The sequence below is a fragment of the Amphibalanus amphitrite genome, unplaced genomic scaffold (genome assembly GCF_019059575.1).
Source record: "Amphibalanus amphitrite isolate SeventyFive unplaced genomic scaffold, NRLGWU_Aamphi_draft 000172F_arrow, whole genome shotgun sequence".
NCBI classification, from domain to species: Eukaryota; Metazoa; Arthropoda; class Thecostraca; order Balanomorpha; family Balanidae; genus Amphibalanus; species Amphibalanus amphitrite.
Window position 1 is genome coordinate 315,193 of NW_024881667.1, and position 25,757 is coordinate 340,949.

At 53.1% G+C, this 25,757-nt stretch overlaps 4 protein-coding genes across 7 annotated transcripts in view; 1 reads left to right on the plus strand and 3 right to left on the minus strand.

Moving 5' to 3' along the window:
• LOC122383752 overlaps window positions 1-4,167 on the minus strand; it is a 37,023-nt gene extending 32,856 nt beyond the window's left edge. Inside the window, exons 1-3 of one of the 2 annotated variants that reach the window (XM_043370496.1) lie at window positions 4,039-4,167; window positions 3,004-3,240; window positions 1,058-2,332 (exon numbers count right to left, since the gene is read on the minus strand). In XM_043370496.1, coding sequence (XP_043226431.1) covers window positions 1,058-1,753 — 696 coding nt within the window. In that variant the 5' untranslated portion in view covers window positions 1,754-2,332; window positions 3,004-3,240; window positions 4,039-4,167. The remainder of the gene's footprint in view (window positions 1-1,057; window positions 2,333-3,003; window positions 3,241-4,038) is intronic. The other variant, XM_043370495.1, reaches the window with a different exon arrangement.
• LOC122383764 (phosphatidylinositol N-acetylglucosaminyltransferase subunit H-like) lies at window positions 2,048-3,572 on the minus strand. The gene is made up of 3 exons (XM_043370515.1): window positions 3,549-3,572; window positions 3,004-3,168; window positions 2,048-2,332 (listed from the first exon to the last, which is right to left on the minus strand). Exons 1-3 carry the CDS (start codon window positions 3,570-3,572, stop codon window positions 2,048-2,050), a joined length of 474 nt encoding a protein of 157 aa, XP_043226450.1.
• A 357-nt stretch (window positions 4,168-4,524) lies between the features above and the next one.
• On the plus strand, window positions 4,525-15,773 carry LOC122383753 (leucine-rich repeat-containing protein 58-like). The gene is made up of 7 exons (XM_043370497.1): window positions 4,525-4,734; window positions 4,990-5,407; window positions 7,870-7,977; window positions 8,677-8,752; window positions 13,095-13,235; window positions 13,538-13,727; window positions 14,071-15,773. The coding sequence occupies exons 2-7, from the start codon at window positions 5,001-5,003 to the stop codon at window positions 14,274-14,276; spliced, it is 1,128 nt and encodes a 375-aa protein (XP_043226432.1). The 5' UTR covers window positions 4,525-4,734; window positions 4,990-5,000; the 3' UTR covers window positions 14,277-15,773.
• A 1,004-nt stretch (window positions 15,774-16,777) lies between these two features.
• The window catches only part of LOC122383754 (glycogen synthase kinase-3 beta-like), a 32,408-nt gene continuing 23,428 nt past the window's right edge, over window positions 16,778-25,757 (minus strand). For all 3 annotated transcript variants that reach the window (XM_043370500.1, XM_043370501.1, XM_043370499.1), the window contains 5 exons: window positions 24,322-24,432; window positions 23,377-23,614; window positions 22,266-22,459; window positions 18,291-18,477; window positions 16,778-17,954 (listed from right to left, as the gene is read on the minus strand). In XM_043370500.1, coding sequence (XP_043226435.1) covers window positions 17,806-17,954; window positions 18,291-18,477; window positions 22,266-22,459; window positions 23,377-23,614; window positions 24,322-24,432 — 879 coding nt within the window. In that variant the 3' untranslated portion in view covers window positions 16,778-17,805. The remainder of the gene's footprint in view (window positions 17,955-18,290; window positions 18,478-22,265; window positions 22,460-23,376; window positions 23,615-24,321; window positions 24,433-25,757) is intronic.

Consider the following 25,757-nt stretch of genomic DNA (forward strand, 5'->3'; position numbering starts at 1 on the left):
TCGGGTCAGGTTAGGTCAGGTCACAAGGTCACCAAAACTGACACCACCTCTAAAAAAGTTCAAAGCTCTCTCAAAGGCACAGCTTTTATCCGATCGATGTAAAATTTACAGTACTTGAAGATGTCACCCAGCTCTACAAAATGGCTATCTCGGATTTTTTATAAATGTGACCTAAGGTCAGGTCAGGTCATCGCTGCTCCCCATTATAAGTCAATGGGAGAATCGAAAAGTAGTTGTTTTTCAGCTAAATCGGGCGTGATTGTTCCTATATTTCGTTATTGAAGTGTCTTGGGTCAGCAAATCACAGCCCATGTGAAACCATTTGCTTGTGACCTCGCTGAGGTCACGCTAGGTCATCTCCCTGGTCACCAGAGGTCACCAGCGGTTTTTCTGCACTTTCTTGTTATTGAATAGAGATAGAGACTCCGTTCGACGTTTATCGTGTTTGTCTCGTCAATGCGGATCGAATGATATGCAGCATGACCTATTTCGGTAAGGTCATGACCTTGACCTGAGGTCAAATTTTCAAAATGACCTTTCGAGGTCAAACTATATATCATTCGACGCGTCTCGACGAGCCAAGCACGATGGTGCATGAATCGTTTCTCTATTTTCTCGTGAATGCATGCTATAGTTAAAAACATTTTCAACGAAATTTGCCAAGTTGACCTTGCATGACCTCTGTAGGCCAAACCGTTGAGCTGAGGTCAAATCTGACGAACCTTGGCGAAAGAGCTTGAAAAGAGCTATCGATTGCTTTTTTCCGCGGCTCTCTAGCTCTTCTAGTTTCCGAGCTACAGCGGAATATGTCCGGCAACACCGAAAACACTGAAATTTGACCTATGATGACCTCTAGCGACCTCAATATTAACCTTAGCGAAAAAATGACCGAAATACTTTCGAACGTACTTGTTATGGGCTTTCGTTTGCTTTTTTCCGCGTCTTCCTAGCCCTCTTCGTTTTCGAGTTAGACGGGGGGGGGTCATTTTGGCCCCCCCCCCCCCACCAGGGCGAAGGTGGCTCAGACCCACACCAGGGCGCGGGTTAATCGACTCACGTGCGCTGTGACCGCTCCGTTTTCCTCCTCCAGCCTCCAGACGAGTAGCGTGGCCGCCGCGGCCGCCTTGGCCACCAGGTAGCGTCCGTTGGTGTCCACGTGGCGCGCACGGGAAGCCGGTAGGCCAGGCAGGTCCAGCGCCCGCTCGGTGAACTGCACGCGGTCGGTCAGCGGGGAGTGCTGCGTCCACTGGGCCGAGACCCCCGCCGTGCCGGCCCCGACCGAGGGACACTCGGCCGCCTCTGCCGAGAGCGCGCCGCCCTCTGCCGGGAAGGCAGACGGAGGGAGCGGACGGTCGACGGATTCAGGTCCCTCGGCAGGAGACTCTTCTGAGTAGTTGTCCGCCGGCACCGCCGAGCCATCCGTCGCCCCCTGCAGTTCAACACCCCACCTTCCCACACACTTAGGCGGTGACAACAAACAGTTCCTATCGTTCCCCTCCGCACACATGTATCCATCGCCCTCGGGAGGCGAGCACTCTGGGTTAGTCGTCGAGCTCCGCACCTCCGCTGGATCGAGCGGACCTACCGCCAGCGTCGCAGCCGATACAGACGAGGGCATCAGATTCGTGCGAGACCCGATCGCTCCGAGGCTTTGGATCGTCTCTGTCCTGGCCAATGCACGAGAAACGCTGGCAGACCGGGTCGGGCCCGGCCGAACGTCACTAGTACTACGCCCAGATAATCTACCCACCATGGTGTGCAGACGATGACTTGGTACAGCTCAGCTTGTGAGCATTAGAAATGATTGAGAAATTGTCAACTTCAAACGACAGCAGCTTGGTAGTAACGGAGCTGACCAGTTCATACTGATTACGCATCAATAGTCAATGACTTAATACCATTCACAGTTCATTCACAGTTGCGATCATTTCACGATAGTCAATCTAGTCACACACCACCACGGACCATCCCTGGTTTCCTCTCAGTCAGTCTCTCTCGCACCCCGCCGGGGCGGCTCAGCCGCTCTGTTCCCGCGCCGCTCCTGCAGTCAGCCGGCCGTCTCCGGGCTCAGGATGCGCTGCACATCCCGGTAGACGGGCTCCAGCTGATCGCGGCGCGGCCAAGTGTGCCTGAACAGCGGCACCAGGCCGTCCGGGTGGCGGCGCACCAGTGCCAAGTACGTCACCACCCGGTGCATGGTGAGCGCCTCGGCAATCACCACGTCTCGGAGCCGGCCGCGCGCCAGGAACAGCGAGCTGCGCCGGCCGCTGGCGAAGACGGTGGTCAGCTGGACGCCCAGTGACGACTCAACCAGCAGAGTCTCCCGCTTCACCTGTCGCCGTGGGGAGAGCGTGTCAGTCGAGATGGCGCATGGTGTGGGGTAAGGGAGATTCAGGACGCAACAAAAATAGGGTGTTAGCAATAGCAATTATTGTCGGAATTTAAGCATGATTGTTGAATGTAGTTTGGTAGACGAGCATTAGGTGCGAAACTAAATAAAAATATAAGCGAACGAGTGTGCCTGGCACAATAAAGGCAGAAAACGGTGATTTAAAAGGCCAAGTGTAGAAAAAAACGGCAAGGCTCGGGTTGATACGCATTTCAAGCACATTATGAAAGCATATCTAAAACGAGCACATTACGCATTTGTGTTGTTTGTGTTCATCGCTGACAGCTGATGTGCACGACAAATTAACAAAACTAGAACCGAGAACGTGCAATGCTTTATAACGCACCTCGAAGTGTTCCCGAACACAAAGCGTAGAAAATGTGCGATTTATCTACCAACAACACATCTATATTGACGTGCTGCTTATCTTATCGACGCAAATTTCACTTTGGGCCTACATGTAGACAATGGTCATTGTCGCGTATCTTAAATACCGATTTACACGACAGAGCACTGTTAAATGTGCCATCCCCACCAGTCCCATCCTGTGCCACTGTGATTCCCTCTACCTCCTGCCCACACGTCTCTACATCCATCCACCTCCCCACCCTCACCTTGAAGTGCAGCTTGGCCAGCAGAGCCAGCGTCAGCGCGGCCAGCAGGGCGGCCAGCAGCCGGTCGTCCTGCAGGTGCAGTCCCAGCCAGAAGAGCAGCGCCGCGATGGCCGCCGTCAGGTTGAGCCACAGAGATATGCTGAACTCGGCACCGCGCACCTCGTACTCGGCCAGTCGGCCGGGCACCAGACGGATCACACGCACCTCGCCGCCGCGCGCCGGCCGCCGCCGCTCCCCCTGCGGGCGGGGGCGGTGCGCGAGACTGCCACAATACAGTCTGAATGGACACGGCGAGACTGTCACAGATAGCCGCGACGGACACGGTAAGACCGGCACACATGAGAACGGATAAAGTAAAGGGTGTCATCCTGGATCTGGACATCCTGGACGTTCATGTCATGAAGCCTTTGAATGAGCCAGAGGCCCAGACTGAGGGACCGAATCAAATGCTTGCTGGATGTCAAGGTAGGCAATATCCACAGGGTCGTCTTCCTCCACCTACTGGGTCCACCAGTCCTCAAGTGCACTCAACAGCTGCGCAGCACAGGATCATCTGGATCAGAGACCATGCTGGTAGTTGGTTAGTTGGCCAGTGTCTGTTAGGTGCTTCAACCGTTTGTCATGCCCGATGGACTCAAGAACTTTTGATGTCACCTATGCCAAGATGACAGCATGGTAGTTGCATGGACTGGTGCATGGCCCAGGACGGTAGTGGTGGAACACCTTCAATTAAGGCCTAAGGGGGCACTGTTAACTTTTGGTCCCATTCTTGCCATGCAACGCCCATAGGGCTAATGTTAAAATGCCAAAACCAAAGGGGGGCATGGTGCCCTGGTGCCCTCCTTGTTCCGCCGCCTATGGTCCATGACCGACCTGACCCTTCTTCTACGCGATAGGAACCCTACCAGCTTCCAGGGGATTTGATATTTCATTTGATATTTCAATTCCAGTCTGGAATCAGAATGTGGCCGTGACACTTTATCTGATACCTAGGTTGCTATGTATTATCTTTCCGAATATAGTGCAAATGCTTACCTTTGAGTATTTGCCAGGCTCATGTCTGTTGAGCCTATTAAAAACAATGTTGAAAATGCCAACCAGGAAAACAGACAATAAAAGAATATCCCATATCATCTCACACCAAAAATTCGGCTATTGACAAGCATTCGTGTACGAGTTGAAATGTTTGTTTACATGTTTGCGCCAAAAATGCAACGCCGCAGCCATTTTTGTCTAAACGATAATTACAAACTTGCTGTTTATTTGACGTCATCAATTCAAACGAATCAGATGAAGAACTTTCTGTTAATTAATAAAAGTTTTCATTTTTAACATTTTCATTGCTTCTGTTAGCTTCCTTTTTATTGTATCACGCATATTCTATGCAAAATATGCCTGAAATATTTGCTTCGTTTAAAGTTCAGGTGCTATCAGTGTTATCAGTTTCACCTACTGCGCTATACGTCATTCAACATCCAAACTCGTGTTTTTACGATTGATATGCATGATCCTTGATGTTTACACGAACCGCGGGGCTCGCGCCGTGACAGAGTTCCGCCCCCAGCGCCCCCATTTCTCTCTGGCACTTCGGGGACTTCTTGATTTGTCGTGTGTCGGGATTGACCCTACTCCAAAATGTGTCATAGGACTTGACGATTTTAATGAAGTTTGCTGCAAGACTGTCGTGATTTCACCTCTTTCCGATTGGTGCCTCTAAGTGTGAAACTCTAAGTGAGTTGGCTCAGGATGGGTTGTTAAAATTTCACATTTCTTCTTATCACCGTGCTTATTACTACAAACATTTAGAATAGGCATTTTGCTTTGATGACGAATTTTTCTGATGTAGGTTCATAATGATGAATGAATGAAAATTGTTGAACATTTGTATAACATCTATAGGAATGGGTACCTATAGGTTTTTAAGTGTTTGTCAGTAGACTTGACACTCAACATGACAGCTAACTTTTTGTTCATTTTCATCCACAGACAGCTGCACAATGGACATCGAGTCTGTGTACTCTGCAGAGTCAGTCTACTCGTCGGAGGCCTCCGATAGCGAGCTCCTCAGCATGCTGACCAGTGTCACCCTCAATGGAATGGACCTGGATGGACATGAGCTGCACCAACGTCTTGCCGAGCAGCCACCATCGCAGAGGGCTGAGCTGGAGGCAGTGCACGCAACAAACAACAGACTGACCCGGCTTCCCACCCTGCTGCCTGCCTTCCCGGCACTACGGATGCTCAACCTCAGCCACAATCGGCTCACTGAGGTGTCTGATGCCATCCTAGCCCTGCCAGCACTCACAAACCTGGTTCTCAAGCACAATGATCTGGGTAATGCCTCCCTGCCAAAGGACTTTGGACTGCTGCGGCACTTACGAGAGCTGAACATCAGTGGAAACAAGTAAGTTCTTGATGGGTGTGCAAAAATTGGCAAATATCGAGGATCTTATTTCAAACAGTAGAGGAAGGGTATCATCAGGACCAGGGATGCGGAGCCGTGGAAATTTCTGACGGCTCCGGCTCCGGAGAAAAAATCGGCTCCGGCTCCGGGTGAAATGTCATGGCGGCTCCGGCTCCGGCTCCGGCTCCGAGTAAAATGATCCGGCTCCGGTGGCTCCGGCTCCGGCTTCTACTCAGTACATCCCCTATGCGATCAATTAAATACGGGTGGAAGAAAAAAGGCGATGGGATTGGTACACGTTGCTTCTGTATTTGTATAACAAGGCTATTTTGAATACCAGATTGTTTTACGCCTTGTACTGTCAAACCGAACTAGGTAAATAATTGTTTCCTCTTAACCCGCGAGTTGCTGGGGGGGGGGGGGCGTTAAACGCCCCCACTTTTTTCGCCGAGCCATAGCATAAAAACGGCGCGCCGCAGGCGCGCCAAATTTTGGGTACCTGTAGGGAATTGATTGAAGTTGATTGTGACAAAGTTTCAAAAAAATCGTTCCGAAATTTTTTGAGATATCGAGGATTTAGTGACGTCATGATTTCTGAGTTTTCGACCAAAAACGGCATATGTTCAAAAAATCATATAAAATCACAGAATAGACATACAGACATGCCGTAAACGCCATTGGACTGCCAATACCATGAACAATCAAATGGCTATCTTCGATCATTGATTATCGTTCCGCATTTTCCAAAATCTTGAACTAAATCTTGGCAATTTTTCGTGACTACTTCACGACCATGATACATGCATTTCTTAAATTGAACTTTTTTAGCCAAACACGTACACATATGATAAAATGAATGTCACCATCGTGTTCTACGCCCCAAAGTACCCATAAAACATGTGTCACAGGCTGCGAATATCAGTTTTGATTTTCGGGGATATGTGCCTGCCCGGTTGACCTGACGGCTGACCTTGACCCTGACCTATGCTTGGCTGACCCCTACATGGAGCTGACACTCTTGTAGGCCTTATTTGATGGATTGTGCACCGTTTTGACAGAGTTTATGACGAGAGGCGCCCATTGCAAAGTCCTGAAGTCCATGCTACTGAAAGCCCGATTTCAGGTGTTTGACCTGACCTTGACCCGACCTGTGACCTCAAAATTCAACTTTAAAGTACTCATCTGAAGCGTCTCGTCGCGTTCTTTCGTTTGCTGCCTCGTGCGTTTCGCTGCGCCTATTGGTTCTCGAGTTATCGGCTGTTGGCGTTTAACGCCCCCCCCCCCCCCCCCCAGCAAACGGTGGGTGGCGAAATACCCCAGCAACTGCCGGGTTAAGAAAAGGAGCCGGAGTCGCCCCCTTTTTTGACGGCTCCGGCTCCGGCTCCGGCTCCGGGCTATATTGTTTCACGGCTCCGGCTCCGGCTCCGGGTAAAATATGCCGGCTCCGGCGGCTCCGGCTCCGGCTCCGGCTCCGGCTCCGCATCCCTGATCAGGACTTATTATGGTGATTGGGACACTATTACCATCATTTGATAGGACATGTAGTCTGAAGAACGGTGTGGATGTCGCTAAACTCGGTCGTGGCTGTACCCGCCCGCGGCTTGTGTTATATAACAGGAGGATGTGACGGTAACCCGACGATGAGCGCGTGCCTGCAAGACAGAGCTTGTTGCGTAACACCACATATACATCGGCGTAAAATATTGCATCTCGTAAATTCATACCGAGGTAGGAAGGTAGGTTGGTACCTACCAGAAGTACAAGATTTCTGATGAAGATATATGACACACAATGCTGCTCAATTTTATGATATAACTCAATTTTTGCAGTGAAGAGGGTATATGTAACACAATTCTTCTTAATTTTACAATATTTCTCAATTTTTGGAGTGAAAGTCAAGTGGGAGTCGTAATCGGAGTCGGGTAGTCGATCAGGGTCGGAGTCAAAGTTAAAGCCGGAGTTCGAATCGGAGGCACCGGAAACCTTATCTACTCCGCAACCCTGTTAGAATAAAATTCGTTTTATGTTATGCCGATATGAACCCTTTTGTTAAAAACGAGATCAGTGAAGCCGTACCAGTGTAGAGCGCCTGATGACTTATTGTGTTTTATGGCGTTCCCTCGTTGAGTGAATGGAGGGGGAGAGTTAGCGAGGATCGCTTAGAGAGATGGCTGTTAGTTACCAGCAGCTTTTCCTCCCCGTGAACGCCGTGTCGGATGATGCAACGTAGCTGTCCTTTTGAATACCGATGAACAGGCTGGGCAGTTTATCCGGGAATTAAAACCATACACCGCAACGAACAGTCAGTGCTTATTTCATTAATGTACTTCTGCAGCCAGCAGTTATATCCCAAATTTATGTTATATAGGTACTACAGCTAGACACTCCATAGTCCGCTGTCTGCTATACGGTGGACGATAACAATAATTTATGACCGTTTTCGATGTTGTTTTCTGTTTCAGTTTCACTCAAGTTCCGCCGCAGGTGTTGGAGCTGGTCAACCTGTCCGACCTGTACATGGCCTCTAACCAGCTCGAGTGTGTCCCTGAGAACATCCATCGACTGCAGAGGTAAGTGTAGGATACAGACGGGAGTGTGGGCCCGAACGGTGTACAGGGTTGCGGTGGCGCCTGACACTGCGCTGAGTACGAACAATGGCGGCAGCTGCAGTTCGGGATGCTCAGCAAATGCACTGCATGCAGTGAACATGGATTGTGAGATGTTCATGACGATCTCGATCGCTGTCACGGTGATAACGGGCGCTATGCTTCCGTGAGTGAGAATTACGGCAACTAACGGCAAGGTTGTAAGGTAATAACGTGATAATGCGTTAGTACGTTTTGTTATTGCTCCACATTTTAATAGTGTGTTTTGTTGTGTCTCGCACGCACAGTGTAAGGCCGGTGGCCTTGAACCTGGCTGCTGTCAATGACCTCTGCGCGCAGCAGATGTGGGGTGGGGGGGGGGGGGGGGCGGGGCGGTTTGTCACCTGTTTTTAGCAAGGCTCGGACCAAGTTCACGTGTGTTCTGTGTTTTGTCGTGCTACAGGCTCATTCTCCCTCAAATTGAGATCAATAAACTTCTTGTCAAGACGCAAACTAGTTATGTTATGTATGCGAATGTGTGATTGTGATCTCGCTGTTTGCTTTACAATTTCAACTTTTTGCAATGTGTCCACCTCTCTATCATCAGTGTCACCACATGTTGCGTGTGTCGATTTTGCTGCACCGGCAACTTTGTTAATGCCTTGTGTTTGACCTGTCTTTCAGGTTACGCGTTCTTCAGCTTGGTGGTAACAACCTGACCTCAGTTCCCGCGACACTGGGGAACCTCACCATACTACAGGTCAGTTCACACTGCTTCGCATTAGTTTTCCGTCCCGGCCACATCGCCTGCCGACCGACTAGGCACGGAGCTGCACGGTTCGACGGCATGAGCTCGCAGTCCCGTTTGTTTATACTTGCCGCGATGTATTTACCAATCATCTGATAAATGTTAATTTGCTGACGTCTATGTACTTCCTAGTATGCCTCCCTCTCGCGATCACCATAATTTTGCCCCAGTTATTACTTTTGCTTTGGACAGCTACACTCATTTCTCATTACCTCCGCTGCAAAGCTCCTATAACTAGTCTAGCTCGACGTAGCATGTCTGCGGGATCAGAGCTGGCTCTGAGAGTGAACAGGAGGATCTGTAACAGAACGCATCACCCGACCACGGACTTTTCGAACCGCATATAAACAAATACTCGGGAACGTGCCGCTCTGCCCAGCACGAGGTGTAGAAGGATGAAGTAAGTACACGTCGAGCAGCTAGCCTTGGGGCGAGCTACGAAGGGTGTTGTTGTTTTCTTTTTGAAGACTGGATATTTGGGTAAAGGTCGGAGGACACCGCGAGGACTCTTTGCTAATATAGGCTACGGAGTGAGGCGTGGTTTCAAACTAGCAGAACCGGCTGGGCATACATGAGGTGCATTGAGGACTGCAGAGATCGAAGTGCGGCGCAACTGGGTACGAAATTCATTGGGCGCAAACGCTTCGACGTAAAAAGGTATGTCGTTCGTCTTGGTGAGTGAATTTACACCGCTCTGCGTTGCTATGTCGTGCACAGTCCACCGCTCCATCAGAGGCCGGTTCCCACCGCTCTGTGTGTGGGAGCGCCTCTGTCCGGCCGGCCGAGCCCGGCCGGCCGGGTGCGGCGCGACAGACGCTGCTCCCCACCTTTGGACCCGGCTGGCCCCCGCGCCGGACGGCAGCACACGAGCTGAGCTGGCCAGTCGGAGATAACTGCACGTCAGTCAGGGCCGGGGTACCGAGCTCACCCTAAGCTATGACGGACGCAAATGTAATGGCAGGCAAGCATTCCAACCATCGTGTTTACGTCTTGGGTGCATCAGGCCCATGCTAACGTGACGTAGTTACGAGCGAGCGAGCGCAGCGAGCGAAGTGAGTCTTTTCAATATAACGGAAAAATCTCAGTATGAGCGGCCCGGCCCGGCCCGGCCCGGCCTGTAACGCTTTTGAGAGGCTTATATCTCAGCAACCGCTGGACCGATTGGCCTGCGGTCTTTTTTGTTGGGTAGCCCCATCCCTTCTACCCCGTAATTGACTATTTTTGATACATCTCAGTGACCATCGTGGCACGTGCCACGTGAAAAGTCAGGGGTGTTCAAAGTGTTTTGCAAAAGTAGTGATTTTGAGAGGCTCATATCTCAGCAGCCGCTTGGGCGATTGACTTGCGGTAATTTTTGTAGGGTAGCAGCATCTCTTCTACCCAAAATAGGATAGTCTCGATGCATGTGGGTCACCCCCAGTGCACGTGCAAAATACAACAATAAGGGGTGCAAAATTTGTTCCCATTTCAGTAACTCGGTAATTACTGGGGCGATTTCGCTGAAACTTGGCATACAGGTAGGTACCCACCAGGCAATGCATTCCCATGTGTTGCGGTTAGGGTGCTGCTGCACGTGCGCACGTGCAGGGGGCGTTTCCAGATCTCGAGAACGGCTGGGCCGATTGCGCTCAAATTTGGTACACGGCTGGGGACCAGTTAGTAGGGTGCCGTGCAAAAGTCATTTTGGACCCCGTTTGCACGTGCGCACGTGCAGAATACCGCTTCCAGATCTCAGGAACGGCTGGGCCGATTGCGTTCAAATTTGGCACACCGCTAGCAACCGGTTAGAAGGGTGCTTTGCGCAAGCCCGTTGGAAGCACCCTCTCGCCCTTCCGCACGTGCAGGGCTCACTATCTCGCTCGCTCGTTCTTCGCCCAAAAGGCGTTTTACTGGTATTATCGGATTTGGTCGATGTCCTATGTCATTGTTTAGATGGCAATATGTCGTTTTCCTAAATGCGTTTGGCTAGTGGTTATGCCTTAAAGTAGGCTCAGCGGTCTGGTGAGATTAATTCAAACACAGTCTTTGCCAAGTCATGCCACGACGGCAGATCCGTCCCGTGCAGCCCGGTCTTCCAGTTCCACTTGGACTCATTTGACACTGCACTCATACCCTGATGTCATATGATTCTGGCATGACATTTGGCAGAAGATCCCTATCTTTATTTCAGAAATGGTTGTCTACGAGGATGAGAGTGTATTCCTCAATGTGCAGGTTGTTTGTGAAGCTGCCGATAAATCAGCTACATTTTAGAAGGCTAATCTACTCATGTTAACTTTTCTGCATTGGTGTCGGGCGTCAAGCACCAATCGTATCGGGCTTTCAAACTCCGGACCAGATTACCATGACCAACATCCGTTTTTGTGGGGACACCTGTTGGGGAGCTGGCACCTGCCCGCGGCACGTGTCCAAACAATCCCGCCCTGCGGTGTGTAGGCGGCGTCCGTCCGTGAGAGCGCCGGGCCCGCCCGGCCCCCGGGACTCGGGTCTGTGCCGTCTGGCACCGAGCCGCCCAGCCAGACGCGCCCCCGACCGTCACGTGACCGGCGGACGGCCGTCACGTGGGGGTCACGTGGCTGCCACGCCGCGAGCAGCTTGCACGGCGTGGGCTGTGGCTGAGGGGTCCACCTGGAGACTGGTGGGCTCTGGGAACAAACAGATCCGTCGAATACCTTAACCTATAGCTGAGTTCACTGGGAACGGCTCCCCGATAGAAATGGGGTGCGACTGGGCACCGACCTTTTGTGAACGCTGATCGCTTGCTTTTGCCTGTGATCTATCAGTGCGTAGTTACTTGTCTTCAGTGGTCTGTATCGTTTTTGTTTTGTCGACTTGCCTCCATTTCTCCGTTTTCCCATTCTGACTTCGATGGCGGTCGGTAGCAGCAGCCGCTAGGCAGGCCGCTGTTTCCACGCTGTTGATAGGCTGCGTCCGGAGGATGAACCGCTCACAGCGGTCATTGGTCGACATTGCTCCCTGCTGCTGTCAGTCCTATCAGCTACGTTTGGCCACAGTTCAGATCCAACCACTGCGCAGTGCCCAGCGCGTCGGAAGCATCACTACCGACCCTGAACCCTCATCATCGGCCATCCATATATCTTCCCGCGAGTAACTTTCCATGACGGGCCTATCTGGTCAGTTGGGGCACTGGGCGTGTCTGCTGACTGTGACTCGACAAAACGTGTGTTGATACTACCGTGGCAGTCTGTTGTGACTGACATACACTCCAGCGAGCCATTGTTTTTCCTTGCCGATGTGACCCTTCTAGACAGACTCAGACAGACACACAGACAGACAGACAGACAGGCAGCGCAGCGCCCTCAGTGGCCGGTTCCCTACGTTTATGTAACAAGCGGCACATCCCAGGGTCGATGGAATAGTAGCAGCCGACAGTGATGGTTTGTTTAAGATTTAAGAGCCTCGTAAAACGTGCTCTGGGGACACGTGTGCGCAGGGGTGGGCGCGGTACGGTCACTGAGTACGCACGGTACGGCCAAACCCGCTTACGCAAAGACGGTCGAACCCACTTACGCACGGCTACACGGGGGCTAACTGTTCCGCTGGTTTGTAGACGTGGGCTTCCGTGAAAACTCTCCTTTCATGGGATTTTCAGTTTTCTAGCAGCAACTGTCACCTCTTGAAGCAATTGGTTACTTTCTGTAATCAATTGCTATTTGCTTTTCTATAATAACGCTCGTCGTAGACTTTTGTTTTGCGTGATCTTCGATGTCATCAGCTCAGCTGTTCTGTTTGGCACCACCCTCATTTCGTTCAGTTTTTGTTACCATAACCCTCTTGTGTTTTCTCCTTCGTTGTGAAAAGAAGTTGGGTACCTAGTTAGCTCGTCGATGTCAAGGAACCAAACGGTGTGGGTAGGGGCAATTCTTGGTGTTCGAACTTGCCTGTCGTTTTCACATTATACACAGGTGAAACAGACACCTGTCTGGTCATAGGTGTGCAGAGCTCATGTGGCTTCATGTTGGCTTCTTGTGCGATTTTTAGATTGAAATCGGTGTCGCCTGTCTTGGCATAGAAACAATCGAGCGGAGGTCAAATGGGTGAACGGTAGTTAGCTGTGAAATCGTCACCAATTTTTTCTTGATCATAGTTACTTTACTTTGTTTTTTGTAATACCAGCTCACCGCCGCCTCCATACTGACTAGCCTGATCAACTGAGAGCATCAAACCCAGTTTCATGTCGCCGCGGCCGTCGTGCCGGAGCTCCTGCTCATTACCTCGTCTAGCGTCACCTGTGATCAGTTCCCGTACCTGAAGTTCTCCATATGTCCACCAGGTGCTGGTGCTATGCGACAACCGTCTGACTGAGCTGCCCGAGTCCATCTGCAGCCTGCCGCGGCTGCGCACCCTGCTGCTGCATGCTAACCAGCTGTCCACCCTGCCCGGCTCCATCGTCCGGCTGCGCGCCCTCAAACAGGTGCGTGGCCCCTCGACCGGCTGGAGAGAGCGGCCAGCGACTGGTGACGGAAATGGGGCAGATGATCTCTGAGTCGTCAAGGGATGAGTTGGTTACCGCTTACTGGTTATGACAATTCCCTGTGTGCGATTTGGGGCTTGTGAACCGCCTCTTACACTCGGCTGACGCTGATAAATTATTGACACAGTCGTCATGTCGCTAGGAAGTGCCACGCCTCTGACAAGACGCTGTATCGCCGGCCTCCTTCCGCTGTACCTCGCTATGATGAACACCATTTAAACCTCCCCCACTCCTTCCCACAGCTGAGCCTGCGAGACAACCCGCTGGTGCGCGACTTTGTGGGCACCATCGAGTACGAGCCGTCGTCTCTGTTGGAGCTGGCGGCGCGCTGTGTCAAACTGCACAACATCCCGTACGGACCGGGCGACCTGCCCGCGGCGCTCATAGAACACCTGGCCTCAGCCAAACACTGCGTCAACAAACGCTGCAAGGGTGAGCGGCCGGCAGACGGACTGATAGGGGGCGGGGCGGGATTCACTTTTTTGATTATTTTAACAGAATTAGAATGTTTGCAGCTTGCACTAGGGTGTATCGGCCATCAAAGCTATATCGGAAAAGGGTACCTACGTAAGCCGTTGTTGTCTGCCAGCTCGTTTCTTTGTGACATGAAGTTTTATGACAGTGCGAAGGTGTTGTCGTGCTTCCTTGTTCTTCAGCTCTTAAAAAAAATTGTTTCCTATAAAGTAATTCGTGTACTCTCAGTGCGTGCGGGTCTCGTCTGACGGTTTCGTCCGCCCCGTGTCTGACATGTCCCCGTCTCCCTCTCCTCCGACAGGCGTGTTCTTCGACACTCGCGTGGAGGACGTACAGTTTGTGGATTTCTGCGGCATGTACCACATCCCGCTGATGCGCTACCTGTGCTCGTCCAACTGCGAGCGGCTTCAGGTGACCGAGCGGGGGCAGCGCTCCGACGAGTCCGATTCGGATGACGAGGTCGGAGGCTGGCGGCAGCGCCGGCTCCGACGCGTCCTGCTCGGCTAGCTGCTCCTGCTCAGGTTGGCTAGCTACCAGAGCTCGGGTCGGCTAGCTGCTCCAGCTCTGCTAGGATCGGCCAGCTGCCCCGGTTTTAGTCGGCTACCCGTTCCGCCTCTGTTCGGCTAAGATCGGTGTGTGACCTACATGCCCCTCCCCTCCGGTCAGCGAAAAGGCCTGAGGGGCTGGAACGCGCCAGACACTGCAAGTTACGGACCGATCACTGCTCTAATATGGGAGGTGTGTGGAGTGTTACCAGATAACCCGTGTGACCGCCGGGCGCGTTGGTGTGTGCCGTGGTGTTACTGAAGTTTGGCGGTGAAGGTGGTAGTGGCTGCGGCCCGGGTCGGGCTGCCGCTGGCTGTTTGTGGTGCTGTTTTGGGCCGGTGGAGGTCGGGGGATGTGTGGTGCTACGTGAAACTGTGTTGTTAGGCCGTTTTAGCGGTGGTTTTGGCTGCTTTTGAGCTGCCCGCGACATGACACAAGTGGGCTCTATACGAGAGTTAACGCAAAGGGCTTCCCGCTCGATACAATCGCACGCCCAATCGCTATAAGTCACTCTCTGCTGCAGAAGTTTATCAGACCATGACAATTTTCTTTGTCGTGCTAAGTGTAAATGGCAATTACCATTGTCAAACTTGGTAAGAAAATGGTTGTTATTTTCCTGTATGCCTGGTGATATTCCGTGTTCAGATTTAGCCATCGTTCAACCTGTATTACGGATTACTGAATCTCGGCACGTGAATAACCTCGGCTGGGCGAATGTTACGCGTTTTTTTTCGCGAATGGCTGTTATCCAAGATCCGTATAGCTAAAAGAGAGCGGCGATCGGATCGAACTCGCATTAGTGCCTTGCGCGGTTATAGGAAGTACTCTGACTTAGGATACGTTTTAATCGTCGACACAGAGGATTTGGTGCTCGTCTAGTCTTCCATAGTGCAGGTCCTTCCTGCAGAGAGATATGTTGTTACTAGCGTTGTTAGGTGAAATGGTAGGGCATCAGGTATGCTCCTCTCCCCACGGTCAGGTGTGGATGGTGTGGTACCGTCGCGTGGTGGTTGATGGCTATGTGGAGGATTGAGCTCCCGTACTCGTGTGGTGTGGATGGTTATGTACCGTTGCTGGGTTGAGGTTAAGGTCACTTGAAGTTAAGGATGCAAATTCGGTTTTTAAAGCTGGATTATATTAGTTAGTGAAAAAGTTTGCCCCCGGCGTTAACTTAGATACGATCGCACGCACCCCGCAAAATATCCGACTGGGAGCGTTGTGCTGAAGTCTATTGCGGGATTTGACGCTGTTAAACTCTTTGTGCGTCGTCGGACTCCACTGACGCCCACGGCTCTGCCGCGGCGAGTTCTGTGGCAGGGGCTCCGTCTGTCGGGGACGCCTGCCTCACCCGGAATATACCAGCAGTGAAACACTGCGGGCGCCGGGCAGTGTACTACGATCGGCAAACTGTGGTAACCCATTGGTGGAATGAGACAAAATACATGGTCTCTTGAGGTTGTCTTTGAGGTCACTGTCTTTGGATGTTCGATTGGTCTCAAGATAAGGGCCCAGGCGACCTGTAGTTCGGATGCGGTCAATACACTTATCCTCGCCACAACTCTATGTAGTGGGGGGGGGGGGGGGGGTGGTGCACTCGGCCCGAGCTGTGGCGAGGCTTAGGGTATTCACCGCATCAAAACTACAGGTCGCCCAGGCCCTTATCTTCACCAATAGTACCGCCGGCGAATGCTGTCGAGACTGCCTCCTTCATTCATATCCCGCCCGGTCCCCCTCTCCCCCCTTACCCAGCGCCAGGTCTGGAGGGTGCCCCCGGGCCGGCGCGACGCTCTATTGCGGAGGACATTGAGAGCTCCTTGGCTGGGAACTCGAGGGCCGTTGTGACGTCACCCGGGATTGATTCTTCGCATCGACACCGGCTCGAGAGCCAGCGGGTAGCAACCGTTGAATGGCGTGATCCGGGATTGATTCCCCATGTCTGAGGAGATAGGGGAGGCAGCCGCGGTCAGACTTGGAAGCCAGATCAGTGTCAGGTGGTATTGAGGCACAGCACAGACGCGCCAAGGTCGAGCCGTGGTGGCTATACCCTGTAGTATGTAGGCTACCTGATTTGAGACTAGATCAGCTCCTCACCAAGGTGTATCTGGTGCAGTTCATCCGGAAATCTCCCCGAGTGACTGTGCAGTGTGCAGAGAGTTCATCCTGGTGGTTTGTTTACTGTCCGGCTGATTGACCCTGCCCAACCTACCGCTGTGAATACTGAGTATTGATAGACTGCCGAGCGCCGGGCCACGGTCCGATAGCCACGTAGCGCGCTGGTGGGGACCTACACATGATGGTGTGTACGCACAGAACTGTTGTACGACGGTCGCTAGCAATAGGAAGCTAATTTCTTACTAGAAGCGTTTCGGTATTCTTCAGGGCCACTGCACTATCACAAGTGGTGTCAGTTAAATGTCTGAAGTTTCCGCTCAAATTCGACGAATATCCGGCAACACACTCGATCCGCTCTTAAATTTATGGATCATCTATCTGTACAGGCTGCCGGCTCGCTCCATTTGCCGCAGACACACGCAGCTGGGGAGTTAAGATCAGAGGCGGTCCGTGGCCCGCGGCGGCGGCGGCCGCGGCCGTGCCGGGTGCGCGCACCGCTCCAGCCCTGGTCACACTGCGCGCAGCGCCCCGACCCGGCGCCAGCGCCGGCGGCCGGCCCGGCGCCCCGCTCTCAGCTCCCCGCTCAAACGCGGCTTCTCCGCTCGTCGTGTTAATGCTTAAGATACAACATAGGACGCCAGACTAAAAATGTGGATCACATAGCTAGTGGCGCCGGCCGTGCGCCGGGTCGGCGGGCCCGTGTCGACCCGTCGGCCTCTCTCACTCTCTCTCTCTCTCTCTCTCTCTCGGCTCAGGCAGCGGCACGCCAGCCAGTCGGCACCAGCCGCTGGGTCCACCGCGGCGTCACAGAGCGCGACAAACCAGACCGAAACAAGAGAGCCAGATACAGTGACGGCCAAATACAGAGCGATATACAGAAAGAAAGTCAAGAGAGAGACTCGAGAAGAGGGAGAGAGATAGAGGGGCGAGTGATTCGGCATTACAAAAACCCCTATCTAGAGGCGGTGAGCGGCGAGCCGCGCCTCACGGCTCCCTACGCAATGTAAAACGGGGCGTTGCGCTCACGCCGTATCAGCGAAAATAAAACACACACACGCGCGCGTGCGGGCGGGCAGGCGGGCGGGCTGCGAGGGTCGGCCCGGAGAGCGGGCCCATGGCACGCGGCAGGCGGGGAGACTCGGCCGCGCCCCGCAGGTACACACACAAATGGCAACTACCGATGGATACAGAGATATTGCAGTGTACGCTGGCAGAGAGGTCCTGTGCTCCAAGTGTTAGCCGCGCGCACGACGCACGGCACCCTGCTCGCGCGCGCACACAAACACAGACACATCTGGCTCCGCGCCGCGCCGGGCCGGCGGCGGCGGCGGCGGCGGCGGCGCGGCTCGGGCGGGGGCGGGGGCGGCGCTCAGCGGCGTCAGGTGGCGGCCGAGCCGGAGGCCCCGGACGAGGAGGCGGCGGCCGGCTCGGCCGGCGGCGCCGCGCCGTCCGGTTCGGCGGTGCTGCTGCCGGCGCGCGCGTGCGCCGGGATCAGAGTGGCCGCCAGAGAGGGACTCGCCTTCAGCTCTGCGGGAGCACAGGGCGGGGAGGCGGCGGTCAGATAGGGCGGCAGTCGTCACACGGACCGAACACAGGGGCACGGCCCGACACCGACTTAGACACCAGGTCAACGACACTGCACTGGACTATAGGGCAGGTGACAGCAAATTTAATGGCAATTTGTTAAACAGTTGTTCAAAAGCTAGGCGAAAATGGAACGAATTATCGATGGTTGACATTCAATACATATGTGTCAGAGTTTGCCCAAACATCAAATATCATAACCCACACAATGATCCTTACGACAAACTATCACTCAGTTATTCTAGACCCCGACCGATCTGCGGGTTGGCAGCCACGCACCTTCGTCGCTGAAGTTGAAGAGCGGCGGTAACTCTCGGCCGCTGGGCAGGCGCGCCTGCGGCAGGCGCAGCTCGTTGAAGAAGCCGTGGGCGCACGCCTCCAGCGGTGTGGTGCGCATTGTCGGCGTGTACTGCAGCAGTCGAGACACCAGATCGATGGCTTCCGGCGGCGTCCGTGCCCGGAACACCTGCAAGCAGCGGCCGACCGGTCAGTACAGCGCCGCCGTCTCAGAGGGTGGGTGGGGGACTGTGAGGGCGCCGGTCGCCGCCGGCTCAGAGCGCGGCGGGACGGAGAGGGCGCTGGTGTGGTAAGGTGCCGGTAGAGGGCGCCGGCGGCTGGGCCCAGAGGAGCGCCGCCCACATTACAGACCAGGGCCGGGCCGGGCCGACTGAAAACTGGACGGGACATGTAGCGAGCAGCAGACCGTCCACACAGCAGAGCAGCCGCTCACTCCGGTGACAGGGCCGGACGGCTCTCACAAATATCTAGGGCCGGGCGTCTCTCACACACAGTTCACGCTGCCGTCTGAAGCAGCTGGGACCGGCCTAGTCCCTATTCACGCTTTGCTAGGTCTAGCCCACGCTACAGATGCCACATACTGCTATAAATACTCACTCTGCACTAGTAACTAGGCCAGCTATCAGTTCAGCACAAGGCAGCCCAACGTGATTTAACTGATCTACCTAGGTCAGCTGCAATCGAAGGACGACGAATCACGAAAAGGATGTTTTTCAGACATATGTTGCAGGCTGACACATTGGTGCGCAAGTGAACATTGTCAGAGCTTTTTATTTACTAGTTAGGGACATAAAGCCACAAAAATAGAAATACCAGTTCAAGAATGAATGTTAACATGCCTCAACGTTGGAGCATGGTAGTCAGAACTCGGGCAATTTGAGCCATAATCGAGTTTGGTTTGACTTGCAAAAGATGTTAGGTTTAGCGTCGAGAACATTGTAAAAATGTAAGCATAACGGTACAAAGTTGCTGAAATGTTTCGCTTTCCCATACACATTACAAAAATATGCATAACAGGCAACAAAGGCTTGCAATCTCAGGATGAGTAGTTTAGAGATTGTTCCAAGAACCCATCAAATCAGGATGAGAAAAGCATGCAGCCTACAGAGATTGCCCATCAAATGTGAAATTCTTCATCTCCCGTGACTGCATGCCCCGCTCTATTCCTCTCAGCAAAACGAATAGTCTCTCAATGGTATTTGGGGCTCGCAAGTCAAACATACTTCGCCAGGCGAGCCAAATTGGTTCCATCCGCACCGGATTATTCGTTACCAGCGCGGCGTCCTTTTGCTTGAGAAGAGACTGTGTGCAGTCCTTTAGGAAACGCCACAGTTGGGTTAACCACGATTGGAGTCAACATACAACAGCTGACCAATGACAACAGACAGCAAAAGAGCCAGCCAGTCTTGGAGATAAATGCCGTGGCGGGCTTTCCACCCCGTGAAATACCCCCGGATGCCAGTCGCGTTTGTCGGCAGGTTAGAGAGGAGACGAGGGTTAGCACCGCTAGAAGCATCCACGGCCATTGTGCCCAGGTAGATAATAGCAGAACACGATCTTCTTGTTTAGCCGGGGCACTGGCAGCAATCTGCAGTAGTGATCCTTCTTGGCGTGAGGTCGGCTGGAAACGATGGCAAGCCACCGAAGAAACCAGGAAGGCCGCTTTGTTGAAGAATAAATATAATTTCCATTCAAGTTGCAAAATATATTATATTAAGCTTCAGTGTGCAAAAACGTTTGAACGTCCACATTCCGAAATGTTACACACACTCCTCCATTGGAAATCCTCTGAATACGTCCCGCATCTGACAACCGGTGCAGCCGGTTGCCATCGCTGCCCTTAGGCACGGCCCAGATCAGTCCCCTCCTAACCAGTCCCCTCCTAGCCTCATGCTACCGTCAAGCGCTCCGGCTTGCCCCTCCCCCCTCCTGTCCCCCCCCCCCCCCGGCACCCCCGGGTGGTGTCATGACCCGGTCGTCGACCGCGTCGACCGCGCCGACCGCCCGGTGGGTCGGTGCGGCATCGACCGCCGGTCGGTGGGTATGGCCCGCCCGCCCGGCCCGTGGGCCCACTCGCCCGGTGGGCCTGGGCCGCCCGCTCGACCGGCCTACTCAGTCGATAGGGGAGCGGGCCGGCCCGGGAGTGGCACCGCGGGCCCCACCGGCACCGTGGGCCCCACCAGCAGCCGTGAGCCCTACTAGCAGTCTAGGTGGGACGATTGACGAACACCGATACATCTACGGTTCCCGAGCGGGAAATGGGGCCGCCGACTATACGATACTAGCCTCGGAGCACAACGGATTCCAATTATCATTAGTCGCGAAAGGAAACGGTGTCTGGATTACAACCAAAACTAGCTCACTCCAGCCAGAGGTCAGAGGGTGACAAAGGAACCGTCAACCACAAACATGTAGGTAAGGAACATTGGTGTCCACCACGCCGAGGTCTCGTAATATTGTGCGGACGTGGGAAAGACAGAGTGGGTGATACAGAGACATGGACAGTATGGTAAACGACTTTGAGCTCATAGGTAACGAACAGACAACCTAGTTACAGCAGAAGAATGGAACGAGTTAGGGTGTAGATCAACGCAATTTTGATTCAACTCGAAACGAAATTACCGTAAAACTCAATGATTGAGTGACCTGGTCAGTTGCCGTTTAGGGACGCATCGACAACAGTGTCATTAAGTCAATGTCTGTCGATTCCACTGCTTCACGGAAAAGACGGCATTAACTTCGATTATCCTGCAGATCGTAGTGAATTAGTGTATTCGTGACCAGAATAATTTTATTGTTCGGAGTGAGTCAATCGCGCCTGGTTCTGGACCGACTGACTTCCTTGTTGCATCACACTTCTCTAAATGCCGTAAGTTTACCGTGAACCATAAATTATTCAATCATTTAATGATTTTGGATTCAAAAGAAATTTGTGCTGTGCGAGACATTGCGCCCACGACAATCCACGAATATAATTGACTGGTTAAATGAAATATCCACAACATGACAGCATGTCCCGACAAAAGGTGGCATTAGCATCGACGTAAAGCCTGGATCAGGATCTTCCTAAATAAAAACGAGCGAACAAGAGATTTCTAGCAAGAATAGAAAAATGGAAAAAGCAAGGAGACAGGAGCCTCACGGGACTACAGTTGACTTCTCAATTGGCCAGCTCGGTGGCAGGGGATCTACATCGCTTATGCGCTGCCACTTAGAACCAGATCGAAAGCGATCAGCTAGAGCTACTTCTACCAAATCTGCAGCAGAACGCACCCGCGACTGCAGATCACGGGGGCAATTTTCCCACCATCTCCCACCACAAATCCCTACAGTATCCTGTCCCAGCCCGACCCCAGTTCCGAGACCCCCCCCCCCCCTCCACCCAGCCGCGGGGCCCGGTACGACACAGTCAGGACAGAAGGGGTGCAGCTCTGAGCTCGGGTACAAGCACGCACACGCACACGCACATCGACAGACACACCCGCCGGCACACGTGGCTCGTCGCGCGGCGGGCGGCGGCGGCGGCCGGCACTTACGCGAATCTTAGCGTGCCCTTTGGCCGGCTTAGGACTTTCGAGGAGCAACTGTAAAGGCCCAGCCGTCAGCGAGGTACGACTTTCGCAAAAGGCACGCGCAGGGTGGGCCAGCAAAAGACTACCAATAGCGTCCACAAAGAACAATGCATACATTGGGGATTGATAAGTTAACACGTTACAGAGGCGCCTTGCTGAAAGCTGAGCCCGACCAGCAGTGCACGTTCAGGCCATGGTACATATGTGCAAACTACAATTGCATAACACCCTGCCCAAACCCACAACCAACCTCGGGCGAAATAAGTGGACAGAGACAGAGACTCACTCCGTCCACTTAGAACCATTTCGATCCCGGCCCGGATCCGTCCCACCTATCCTGCCGCCTTAGTCCTCCCCTCCCAACCCTTCCACCCCGTCATCTCACCTTCTGCCACGGGTGGGCGCGGATCTGCGGGAACTTGAACTCTGTGTAGTTGGGGTTCATCTCTCCCAGCTGCTCGCGGGTGGGCGTTCCCAGCACCTTGATGATCTCGACCAGCTGGTCGACGCCGCTGTCGCCGGGGAAGATGGGCTGGCCCAGCAGCAGCTCCGCCAGCACGCAGCCGGCGCTCCACACATCTGAAACGGAGGGAGGGGGTCAGCCAACGGCCCTCACGGCTGAAACGGGAGGGGGTAAGACGGATCCACACGTCTGAAATGGGGGAAGGGGTCAGTCGGCGGTCTTCACGTCTGGCGGGGGACGGTATAGGTCAGGTTAGCCAGCAGTCCCCACGGCTGATAAGAGAAGGTCGAATGGGACTATACACACGAACACAGAACGAGTCAGGTCTGGGCAGTTCAGTTGTGCTTATGCTAGGAGCAATGGTGAAAAAAAAATAACGCAGTTCACTCTCGGCGTACAAGTCTACACTCGCAAACTACACACATGGAATCGATCGCAAACTACAGAAATGTGTTGTGTCAGCTACAATCAACCTACCCTGTCCCGGCATGTCATTATGGGCAGCGATGGGCACGGCATTCACGGCCACTACCGCGGCGGCGGCGGCGAGTTCATGGCGACAGCCAAACAAAGCCAGATGCCGAGCGCCGCGAACGCCTCGACCGTCGTAACACGCTGGCTAGCAACGCCTTTCGTGGAACGACTCAGATTTGTGCAACCGAGCCGGCGATGTGAAATGCGCTGCTCCATGGTTTAAGCCTTGTTACAGGGTTCGTTCAGTACAAAGGCAAACGGCGCAGTCGGACTTGCAGCTAATTGTAAGCGATTCTACAGGCAGTGAACACGGCAGGCGTCCCCTGTCACACTGGCAGCAGCACGAAATCGAGCGGCATCGGCACCGCTACTCGCTAGTCGGCAAGGCAGTGCATTGGTGACACAGCGAAAAAAAGCAGGACACCGATCTAGCTCATCTAGCTTCGTGAAAATAACTAGCTGGCCACTTCCACCAAACCAGCCCCAGCCCTAGCCCGTCCCTCTGTAGTTAGCGCCCGTCCTGCCCCCCCCCCCCCCCCCGCGCGCGCAGCCGTCTCACCAATGTTGGTCGTGTAGTTGGTCGCGCCGAAGATGAGTTCCGGCGCCCGGTAGTAGCGCGAGCAGATGTACGACACGTTCGCCTCGCCGGGCTGTAGACACTTGGCACTGCCGAAGTCGCACAGTTTGAGCACGCCCGACTCGGGGTCGAGCAGCAGGTTCTGCGGCTTGATGTCCCGGTGGCAGATCCCCAGCGAGTGGATGTAGGCCAGCGAACGGAACAGCTGGTACATGTACAGCTGAGGGCGCACCGAGGGCACACAGTCAGACACTCGGCAGGCGGGTGGGCAGAGGAGCAGTCAAACGGCTAAAACACGCTGGGTGGGACGGACGCCGAGACGGGTTTTATGGTCGGGATGTCACGATGCGGTGGTGGCACCAATTCCAGTGCCTAGCAGTGAAGGAGATGTCGACTCTGTTGATCGACAGAAAACTACCGGCAAAACTGCGACAAATCTGTTACCTATGTCCCTCAGATAATATCCGTATCGATGCAGGACACGCAAACTAATGCCACGCACAAACTCTTAACACACAGCCATAAGCATTTACGCAAATATAAAAAAACGCAGTCAGTCAGGGCCAATGTTGTAAATAAGGCCCTTTGCTGGTCCCAATCGGGTCCAAACGATTTTGTTCTCCTTTATAAATTTATACTCCGGCACCTGAAATCTCTTAAATTTCCCGCCTGTGTGATGAAAAAAGGTACTATTACGCCTAAAACATGCAGTTATAGCATTGATAGAACACATTTTATCAACTGTCACATTTAGTAGGCCAAACATGTGATTTCCCTGTTGAGTGTTCTACAAGCTGACCGGTTCTCTGGACAGACTTCATTCTCCGGGACCATGACCAAAATTCACAATTCCAGCAGACCACCCTTCTTCACAGTGCAGCGCTCCGCTAACCAGCCCTGTGCGGCACACGTTCAGGCGCGCCTTACCTTGATGAAGCTGATGGGTATGGTCTGCTTGGAGCGGCTGTAGTGTCGCGACACCTTGTACACCGTCTCCGGGATGTACTCGAGCACCAGGTTCAGATACACCTCATCCTTCTGTGGGCGGGGCAGAGACGGAAGGAGGTCAATGTCGGGGACTCGGCACCACTCCATAGGGAGACCGGTCCAGACAGGAGACGGGGCGCCAACAGCAGCGAAGACTCGTCGCAAACAATCACAAACACAGACACAGACGGGGACGTCACGAACACAACACAGCAGATGTAAGTTGGGCTGGTCTGTGTGTTCGGCTGTTCTGTGTTCGCCAGTCGGTTGTTCGGTTGTTCTGTGAGTACAGCACAGTGTGGCAGGTCACAGTGTGGTATAGTCAGATGTGGTAGGCTGAGATGAAATGGTAGTTGAGGTCGTCGGTAATGAATAATGCTAAACTAAATTCATTCACCAATCAATTCATTCACCTTTCACAAGGCAACAGCTTCCTATAGAATGACATAGGGAAGTTATGATCACCTCGTCAAAAAACACAAATGCAAGCCATTGCGTATATTTCACCATGTGTCATCGGAACACATGAACAAAATCGGGCGTGAATGGAGCAGCATGCAACAGAAAAGCCATACTTACTAGGATATATCGACGCCTTTTTTTAAACCCCACATTTGTTCTCCCGTGAAGTTCAGACAAGTTATTTAGAAACATTCAAAAAAGGTACAGTCACTCAATTTTTCTCAAGTTTGTCTGTCTTGGCAGATCAAGCAATGCCAGAGCACGCTTACGAACACACAAATTTGATCAGGATCGGACACTTCTAAAAAGAGATATTTCGTGCTTCCCGGAAATTCACCGGAGAACAGATGTGGGGTTTAAAAAAAGGTGTCGATATAGCATGAGCAATCGATCACCGTAGACTTCACAACAGCCTTCACAAATATTTGGTATGACCCTCACAACCCAACAATATTTGTAATGTCATGTGCTTCCTGGGCACACTCCCACGGTACCTATTCGTTCCCCAACCGTCCTCAACACTTGGAAAGTCAACAGGATTAAAGGGCGACAGGACAAGTGGAAGACAAACATCGGCGTCGGGTGGCAATGTGCTAACACTGCAGATTAAACAGTTGGCCAGACGAACAAACACAAGGACCTCCCCGCCACTGCCACTCAAACGTCCGCGCCGTCAGGCGCCAGCTTACGTCACACCCCGATCCAACGTCCACAATGTCAACCATCCGCAGTTACAGCATCAAGGGTTCAGCTGCCGCTTTTTCCCAGACGGTTGATGTAGGGCGGATTTCTCACCAGACGCTAGTTTCCAAAATAACTAATAGAACGAAGCGCTATGGTCAGCCCGGCCAGCCTATCTCCGTGCTTTCAATGCAAGGTGCGTGGAATACCATGAACCGATGATGCTACTGGCA

Coding starts and splice junctions, on each gene's coding strand:
- LOC122383764 (XM_043370515.1), bottom strand. CDS start 3,572: ATGGTCTCTGATCCAGATGATCCT. Junction 3,169..3,548: donor TCTCTGATCCAGATGATCCT/GTGCTGCGCAGC, acceptor CGACTGGCCGAG/TACGAGGTGCGCGGTGCCGA. Junction 2,333..3,003: donor TGGCCAAGCTGCACTTCAAG/GTGAGGGTGGGG, acceptor CCACGGCGACAG/GTGAAGCGGGAGACTCTGCT.
- LOC122383753 (XM_043370497.1), top strand. CDS start 5,001: ATGGACATCGAGTCTGTGTACTCTGCAGAGTCAGTCTACTCGTCGGAG. Junction 5,408..7,869: donor CTGAACATCAGTGGAAACAA/GTAAGTTCTTGA, acceptor TTTCTGTTTCAG/TTTCACTCAAGTTCCGCCGC. Junction 7,978..8,676: donor AACATCCATCGACTGCAGAG/GTAAGTGTAGGA, acceptor CCTGTCTTTCAG/GTTACGCGTTCTTCAGCTTG.